The sequence below is a fragment of the Pseudochaenichthys georgianus genome, unplaced genomic scaffold (genome assembly GCF_902827115.2).
Source record: "Pseudochaenichthys georgianus unplaced genomic scaffold, fPseGeo1.2 scaffold_2076_arrow_ctg1, whole genome shotgun sequence".
Lineage (NCBI taxonomy): Eukaryota > Metazoa > Chordata > Actinopteri > Perciformes > Channichthyidae > Pseudochaenichthys > Pseudochaenichthys georgianus.
Genome location: NW_027262768.1, coordinates 5,001 through 14,057, shown reverse-complemented (window position 1 = coordinate 14,057; position 9,057 = coordinate 5,001). Strand labels below are relative to the sequence as shown.

At 51.9% G+C, this 9,057-nt stretch overlaps 1 protein-coding gene and 1 long non-coding RNA gene across 2 annotated transcripts; one reads left to right on the top strand and one right to left on the bottom strand.

Moving 5' to 3' along the window:
* Positions 1-848: 848 nt before the first annotated feature.
* Positions 849-6,155, bottom strand: socs2 (suppressor of cytokine signaling 2). The gene is made up of 2 exons (XM_034077886.2): positions 5,731-6,155; positions 849-1,923 (listed from the first exon to the last, which is right to left on the bottom strand). The coding sequence occupies exons 1-2, from the start codon at positions 5,855-5,857 to the stop codon at positions 1,427-1,429; spliced, it is 624 nt and encodes a 207-aa protein (XP_033933777.1). The 5' UTR covers positions 5,858-6,155; the 3' UTR covers positions 849-1,426.
* A 390-nt stretch (positions 6,156-6,545) lies between these two features.
* LOC139433333 (uncharacterized) lies at positions 6,546-7,964 on the top strand. The gene is made up of 3 exons (XR_011642856.1): positions 6,546-6,769; positions 6,839-7,804; positions 7,897-7,964. It is a non-coding gene; the product is annotated as an uncharacterized lncRNA (long non-coding RNA).
* The last annotated feature ends 1,093 nt before the right edge of the window (positions 7,965-9,057 follow it).

Sequence of the window (9,057 nt, the reverse complement as noted above, 5' to 3'; positions counted from 1 at the left end):
GCCAAGTGACTCCGCCCCCTAAGCCAAGTGAATCCGCCCCCTAAGCCAAGTGACTCCGCCCCCTAAGCTAAGTGAATCCGCCCCCTAAGCCAAGTGACCCCGCCCCTAAACCAAGTGACTCCGCCCCCTAAGCCAAGTGGCCCCGCCCCTAAACCAAGTGGCCCCGCCCCCTAAGCCAAGTGACTCCGCCCCCTAAACCAAGTGGCCCCGCCCCCTAAGCCAAGTGACTCCGCCCCCTAAGCCAAGTGACTCCGCCCCCTAAGCCAAGTGACTCCGCCCCCTAAACTAAGTGACCCCGCCCCTAAACCAAGTGGCCCCGCCCCCTAAGCCAAGTGACTCCGCCCCCTAAGCCACGTGACTCTGCTCCTAAACTAAGTGACTCCGCCCCCTAAGCCAAGTGACTCCGCCCCCTAAACCAAGTGGCCCCGCCCCCTAAGCCAAGTGACTCCGCCCCCTAAGCCAAGTGACTCCGCCCCCTAAGCCAAGTGACTCCGCCCCCTAAACCAAGTGACCCCGCCCCTAAACCAAGTGGCCCCGCCCCCTAAGCCAAGTGACTCCGCCCCCTAAGCCACGTGACTCCGCTCCTAAACTAAGTGACTCCGCCCCTAAACCAAGTGGCCCCGCCCCCTAAACCAAGTGACTCCGCCCCCTAAGCCACGTGACTCCGCTCCTAAACTAAGTGACTCCGCCCCTAAGCCAAGTGATTCCGCCCCTAAACTAAACGGCTCTTTGGAGCGGCTCCGGAGGGGAGCGGGCCGTGAGACCCGCCTCCCTCCGACGGGCCGTCTCCCATCACAGAAATTAACATTTGATGTTTGAAAAAATAAAAATCAAATTGCTTTTGGGACTTTTTAATGGGATAAAAATAATAAATAGAAATGTCAAGATGTCGCTCGAACAATGAATTTAAATAAACACATCAAATACGAACCGACACTAACTGACAGTAACGTCGGTTATAACCCCTACGTTTGTTTCCACAAGCTGGCCGGCCCTGTTGTGATTGGCCTACCAGCTTACAGATGTCCCGCCCCCCATCACGTACGATGTGTTGGAGCGCTAGCCGATAGGAGCGCGAGTGTTCCGTAGTGATGTCACTATGTTCCAGAAGTAAACAAAGGAGTCCAATGGAGGCGGTTCAGATCGATGAGACTTCCTGCTGTCGAGAGTTCACGTGATGTAAACGTCGTAAAGCTCGTTTACAAATCGCTCTGATATTTTCTGTGACTTTAAGGCAAACCGTCAAACTCAACGTCTCCGACCTCCAGGCGAGTCAGAGCGCGTAGAATCTGTGCTGTCGCTGAAGAGGAGGACCTGAGGAGCTATCGGTTACCTGACTTCCTGTTTCAATGCTGGAGACCATCACAGAGCCGAGCTAACGTGCTAACCCAGCAGCCGAGCTAACGTGCTAACCCACCCGCTGGCGCTACACGTGATAGCTGTAGTCTCTCAGGTAGTCCTTCAGCCTGTTGGGCAGCGGCAGGTCCTGCACCTGAGGCGTCCGGCTGTTGATGGCGAGGCGACACAGATGCTGCAGCGGCGGCAAGGCCGTGTACGCCGGGCGCGTCAACAACAACTGCACCGAGGAGGAAGAGGGTGAAGAAGACGAGGACGAAGAGTTCACCGTAGACGAAGAGCTCCTCGCCGCCTGGTCTCCGGACCTGGACAGCGCGATGTAGTGCTGCACCAGGTGAACCACGCTGTCGAAGGTGCGTAGGCGCGGACGAACCAGAAGCACCGAGTCCAGCTTGAACCTGCCGTGTTTGAACTCGATGCGCAGGTTGGTGGGCCCGGCGGACGTCATGGCGGAGATGGTGAACAGGAAGTCGCTCTGAGACGAGTCCCGCAGCAGGAAGGTTCCCTCAGACGTCTCCAGAAGGATCTCTTTGGCCTCGTTCGCCGTCAGACCGCCCCAGTACCAGCCTGAGGGGGAGAGAGAGTCGATGAGAAACAAGAACACATCTACCCGTTACAGAACTCTCCCTGAACCCGGCTCGAGCTTAGCTATCATCTGCCTCAAGCAGCTCCAGCAGTGGAGCGCACCAGCTGGGCGTAAGCTGGGCGTAACTCTCCGTCCGACGTAGAACCGAAGGTGAAGACCAAACTAAAGTTATGACTAGTCACCACTTAGACTAAGCCCTGTATGCGCTGCGCCCGGGTGTAACTCTTACGCCTAGTATGGAGCAGGCGTGAATCGGAAAGACAGACTAGTAACCATAGTAACGTAAAACAGGCAAGAAGGATATGAACGATGGCAGGGCGTCTTGTTTACATGTTCAGCAATGAAAGGGCCTTAATAAGAGAAGAGTCGCCGTGATGGAACGAACCCACTGGACGCCTGTTCAGACGCTGATGGAAAGGTTTCTGCAGACGAGCCTTTGATTTGATCGAGGAGATCTCCAGCACGCATCAGACCCAACCGCCGCGCTCTGCCCAACCTCGCAGCTGCTGATTCAGAATACTGTGGGAGACATGATTAATGTTCATCAACTGCATGTCGGGCGATAAGACGCGTTCCATTGGCGCTCCAGCACCGACTTCTTTCTCCTCAGTTCCCGCTGCAGCTCTGAATCCCTCTTTCTCTTTCGGGGTGCGGCCATCTGGGATTCCCCTCGAGTCGTCGCTGACGCTGAGGGTGAGGGACCTCCCTCTTCTCTGGGTCCTCCGAGTCTGTAAAATGGTAAAATAGCGTTGCTTGGCAACAATGACTGTTTGGCGTGTATTCACGTGCACGCGCATCTTATGACCAGGCGCAGCTACGCCCGAAACTAGTCAGGCTCGGTGCACTCGGTGTAAATTCAAATCACTACGTCACACGTAGCTAAGCCCGACGTTAGAGTTAAGCCCTACTTTTTTACGCCCAGCTGGTGCGCTCCACTCCTGGGGCTCTTCTATCACACATCCTGTCATGCTCACAGCTGCAGTTGATACCTTGTTAGCATGCTACTCTCAGGTTGGAGGAGGACGCTCAGTGTCTTCCCAACGATGTCCTTTATTTAACTCAAAGTGTCATTGAGATTAAAGTCGACCGAGAGGGCAGCATGAACAAAGTTACAACAAGCGAACACAAAGCAATACGGCTCTGAAACACAAACGAAACATCAACCAGTAAATATGCAAATAAAGAAAAGATTATGAAACATTAAAAACGACTTAGCCATTATGAATGAATGCACGGTTTGAGCGGTCTGTTCCCGCTCTCTGCGGCAGCGCCGACGCAGAGCCTGGTGTCTCCGCTCTCGAGGCGTTTTCCTACAGAAACTCTATCATAGGAATAATAACCTGGAACGTTCTGGAAAGCCATAAATCGATATCCGTAGTGAGCTCCTCCGTGCCTCACCTCAGCCTCTGCTCTCTGTCGGACAGGGCTCTATGCTCAGCTGCTTTAATGAGCACTGTGTGTCCTGTGCCTCTCTGCTTGATTCCTTCACTAACTCTCTTCTGTGAACCCCAGTCCGTGACTCTGAACAACGTGGTCTGGAAACCCTCTCAGTTTTACTCCTCTTGCTGTTGATGTTGTTCGTGAAGCTTTAACCAAGTCAGATCCTAGGAAGCCGGCCGGCCCGGACGACGCAGAGCCTTTCTTTAAAGACAGAGCAGATGTTATCGCTCCTCCTCTCACTTCTCTCTCTAACCTCTCCCTCAGCTCTAACACAATCTCTAAAGTGTGGAAGTCAGCGTATGGAAGCCTTCGCTGAAAGGAGGCGAGGCCACCTTACTGAATAACTATAGGCCGTCTCTAAGTGGTCAGTTCTGGCTCAGGCCCTTGAACGCCTCGTGAGTGAACAGGTAAAGGAGTTTCTATGTAACCATGACAACCTGTCAGGCTTACATAGCATCAGTCAGGCTTCAGAAAGCAGCGCAGCACCATCACTGCCACGATGAACGAGTGAACGATGTGGAGAGTATCTTAGATGATAAGCAGAGTTGAGCAGCTCTGTTTGTTGACCTGTCCAAAGCGTTGGACACGTGGATCATCTCATCCTGAAGCAGAGGCTGCTCAGTGTCGGCCAGCCGTGCAGTGGCTGGTCTGAGAACTGCCTCTCTGAAAGGTCCATGTGTTCACTCTGATGGGCTGTCTTCTGAGTGGGTACACATCACTAATGGTGTTCCTCAAGGCTCTGTTTCAGGCCCTCTTCTATTCTCCATCTGCACCAACAGCTCAGGGGAACATGTGGATGGAGCTACTTCACATCATGCGGATGATCCCGTGATGTTCTGAGAGGTCCCTCAGTCAGGAGCTGGTGCTACATCACAGGCTGCTTCTGACACGACTCAGACTCAGCGCTCTGAACTAACGCTGCTTCTAATGTGGATCAAACCGAGGTCACGCTCTTTCTAAAGCTGAGCAGACCCAGAGCCTGCTGTAGATATTGTAACTACGCAAGGACAAGTGCTCAAAGTGGTTCCTGTTTCAAACACCTGGGTGTCTGCCTGATGGTCGTCTCTCCTCTAAACCTCAGGTCTCTAGCCTGCTGAGGAGCTGAGGGTGAGGCTAGGGTTCTTCTCCAGGAACACGTCCTGCTCCTCCTGGAGGCCAGGAAGAGGCTCTGTGACCTTTGACCTGTGCTGGACTCTGGGATCTGGTCTATCTGAATGCACCGGCCCATTGGCTGGTCCAGTCAGAAGCTGCGTATCACAGCGCTCTGAGATGTGTGACTGACTGTGAAGCATTAACCCTTCACTGCCCCCTGTGTGTAGGGCTGCTCTGCTTCACTCTCTGCACGGAGGCTCAGTCTCTGGGACACTTCATCTCTAAGGAGGCTCAGTCTCTGGGACACTTCATCTCTAAGGAGGCTCAGTCTCTGGGACACTTCATCTCTAAGGAGGCTCAGTCTCTGGGACACTTCATCTCTAAGGAGGCTCAGTCTCTGGGACACTTCATCTCTACGGAGGCTCAGTCTCTGGGACACTTCATCTCTAAGGAGGCTCAGTCTCTGGGACACTTCATCTCTAAGGAGGCTCAGTCTCTGGGACACTTCATCTCTAAGGAGGCTCAGTCTCTGGGACACTTCATCTCTAAGGAGGCTCAGTCTCTGGGACACTTCATCTCTAAGGAGGCTCAGTCTCTGGGACACTTTATATACAAAGCCATGCTGGGGAACCTCCATCTTATATCTGCTCCTGATCTCACGGAGAGGTGTGAGTGGCTCCTGCCTGAGATCGCATGCTGAGGTTTTACTAAACGAGCAGCTGCTAGGACTGTCTGAGGGAGCAGCTCTAGAGGCAGCTCCTCTGTCTGGGGACAGGCTGCAGGTTAACCTGAACGATCTGGAGCCACTAAATGTTCTAAAGCTCGGTGGATGCTGCTCAGTCAGAAGCTGGTGGTACCTGCTCATGTGGATAGTTATGTAAATGATGCTGAATGATGTCCTTTGTTGTTCTGTTGATGCTTTTATGTTTCATGTGGAACTACTTAATAAATAAAATAAAAAAATAAAGGTTTGAAATGAAACTGATGTTTATAAATGCCCGTGTATAAAACATGGACTGACGGTGTAATACATCTGCTGCATTACTTATGATTTGATGACGTTATGTAGACGGAGGATTTACGGTGTTAGCTTAGCCGAGCCTTGATCAAACAGAACTCCATTCAGAAAAACAAGCTTTTTAAAAGTCTGACTTCACTAAGCATCCTTCTCCGTTTTCCTTTTGTGGTCATTTTGGCTTTTCTTTTGATACCTTCATTGCCATTCAAAGCTCTGCTGGTTCTGGGTTCAGACGTACCTGTGTTCCTCAGGTCCTTCATGGCCGAGGCGATGCGGCTCTCGTCTGATTCCACCACCCTGGAGCTGTTGTCCGAACGCCGGTCGCTCTCGATGGTTTCCGTGGACTCGGAGGACTGGCAGGTCATCGGACAGATCCACGTCGGCCAGAGCAGAGCTCGCTCAGGTCCAACCGTCAGCCTGAAGATGGTCCAAGCGTCAGTCCAGATCAGGTCCAACCGTCAGTCCAGATCAGGTCCAAGAGTCAGCCTAAAGATGGTCCAAGCGTCAGTCCAGATCAGGTCCAAGCGTCAGTCCAGATCAGGTCCAAGAGTCAGACTAAAGATGGTCCAAGCGTCAGTCCAGATCAGGTCCAAGCGTCAGTCCAGATCAGGTCCAAGCGTCAGACTAAAGATGGTCCAAGCGTCAGTCCAGATCAGGTCCAAGCGTCAGTCTAGATCAGGTCCAAGCGTCAGACTAAAGATGGTCCAAGCGTCAGTCCAGATCAGGTCCAAGCGTCAGTCCAGATCAGGTCCAAGCGTCAGTCTAGATCAGGTCCAAGCGTCAGTCTAGATCAGGTCCAAGCGTCAGTGCAGATCAGGTCCAAACGTCAGTCTAGATCAGGTCCAAGCGTCAGTCTAAAGATGGTCCAAGCGTCAGTCCAGATCAGGTCCAAGCGTCAGTCTAGATCAGGTCCAAGCGTCAGTCCAGATCAGGTCCAAGCGTCAGTCTAGATCAGGTCCAAGCGTCAGTCTAGATCAGGTCCAAGCGTCAGTCTAGATCAGGTCCAAGCGTCAGTCTAGATCAGGTCCAAGCGTCAGTCTAGATCAGGTCCAAGCGTCAGTCTAGATCAGGTCCAAGCGTCAGTCTAGATCAGGTCCAAGCGTCAGTCTAAAGATGGTCCAAGCGTCAGTCTAGATCAGGTCCAAGCGTCAGTCTAGATCAGGTCCAAGCGTCAGTCTAGATCAGGTCCAAGCGTCAGTCTAGATCAGGTCCAAGCGTCAGTCTAGATCAGGTCCAAGCGTCAGCCTAAAGATGGTCCAAGCGTCAGTCTAGATCAGGTCCAAGCGTCAGTCTAGATCAGGTCCAAGCGTCAGTCTAGATCAGGTCCAAGCGTCAGTCTAGATCAGGTCCAAGCGTCAGTCTAAAGATGGTCCAAGCGTCAGTCCAGATCAGGTCCAAGCGTCAGTCTAGATCAGGTCCAAGCGTCAGTCTAGATCAGGTCCAAGCGTCAGTCTAGATTAGGTCCAAGAGTCAGTCTAGATCAGGTCCAAGCGTCAGTCTAGATCAGGTCCAAGCGTCAGTCTAGATCAGGTCCAAGCGTCAGTCTAAAGATGGTCCAAGAGTCAGTCTAGATCAGGTCCAAGCGTCAGTCTAGATCAGGTCCAAGCGTCAGTCTAAAGATGGTCCAAGCGTCAGTCTAGATCAGGTCCAAGCGTCAGTCTAGATCAGGTCCAAGCGTCAGTCTAGATCAGGTCCAAGCGTCAGTCTAGATCAGGTCCAAGCGTCAGTCTAAAGATGGTCCAAGCGTCAGTCTAGATCAGGTCCAAGAGTCAGTCTAGATTAGGTCCAAGAGTCAGTCTAGATCAGGTCCAAGCGTCAGTCTAGATCAGGTCCAAGCGTCAGTCTAGATCAGGTCCAAGCGTCAGTCTAAAGATGGTCCAAGAGTCAGTCTAGATCAGGTCCAAGAGTCAGTCTAGATCAGGTCCAAGCGTCAGTCTAGATCAGGTCCAAGCGTCAGTCTAGATCAGGTCCAAGCGTCAGTCTAGATCAGGTCCAAGCGTCAGTCGAGATCAGGTCCAAGAGTCAGTCTAGATCAGGTCCAAGCGTCAGTCTAAAGATGGTCCAAGAGTCAGTCTAGATCAGGTCCAAGCGTCAGTCTAGATCAGGTCCAAGAGTCAGTCTAGATCAGGTCCAAGCGTCAGTCTAAAGATGGTCCAAGCGTCAGTCTAGATTAGGTCCAAGCGTCAGTCTAGATCAGGTCCAAGCGTCAGTCTAAAGATGGTCCAAGCGTCAGTCCAGATCAGGTCCAAGCGTCAGTCTAGATCAGGTCCAAGAGTCAGTCTAGATTAGGTCCAAGAGTCAGTCTAGATCAGGTCCAAGCGTCAGTCTAGATCAGGTCCAAGCGTCAGTCTAGATCAGGTCCAAGCGTCAGTCTAGATCAGGTCCAAGCGTCAGTCTAGATCAGGTCCAAGCGTCAGTCTAAAGATGGTCCAAGCGTCAGTCTAGATCAGGTCCAAGCGTCAGTCTAGATCAGGTCCAAGCGTCAGTCTAGATCAGGTCCAAGCGTCAGTCTAGATCAGGTCCAAGAGTCAGTCTAGATCAGGTCCAAGCGTCAGTCTAGATCAGGTCCAAGAGTCAGTCTAGATCAGGTCCAAGCGTCAGTCGAGATCAGGTCCAAGAGTCAGTCTAGATCAGGTCCAAGAGTCAGTCTAGATCAGGTCCAAGCGTCAGTCTAGATCAGGTCCAAGCGTCAGTCTAGATCAGGTCCAAGCGTCAGTCTAAAGATGGTCCAAGCGTCAGTCTAGATCAGGTCCAAGCGTCAGTCTAGATCAGGTCCAAGCGTCAGTCTAGATCAGGTCCAAGCGTCAGTCTAGATCAGGTCCAAGCGTCAGTCTAAAGATGGTCCAAGCGTCAGTCTAGATCAGGTCCAAGCGTCAGTCTAGATCAGGTCCAAGCGTCAGTCTAGATCAGGTCCAAGAGTCAGTCTAGATCAGGTCCAAGCGTCAGTCTAGATCAGGTCCAAGCGTCAGTCTAAAGACGGGGTAAGTCTGGATCAATATTCTGCCTGAAGATAGTTCAACCTTCTGTCCAGAACTGGTCCAGCCTTGAGCCCAAAGACGGTCCGTACGCTGGTCTACCCTTTGGACTAAAGAGGGTCCCCAATCAGCCTAGAACTGGTCCAGCCTTGAGCTGGGTCATGGGGTGGTTCTGCAGCCGGATGCGCTGGAAACAGAGAACACACTTTGAGTCCCGACCCTTGAAGCAGGACTGCAGTAATCGGATGGTATTTGCATGCCTTTATAGTAATACATAAAAACAGAGCAATGTTCAGGCAGTCGTGCCGTTTCCAAACGTGAACGGGTAGAAATGTGAACAGAGTTTGGTGTAATTAAATACCAGCACCAGTACTTCAGGGTTTCCCAGAGTTCAGAGGGGACGGTTCAGAACCAAAGTAGAGATTAGGTTTATCTTCTGATAAACTTAATCTACTTTGGTTAGAAAATAACAAATATACCAAAGTCGAGTTATTTCATAAGGACTTAAAGCATTTCACAGAATCAATCCTATTTCCAGCGGGACGGCCAGAGGTCCTGCACGAGTAGATGGCACCGGGTTCTGACCCGTT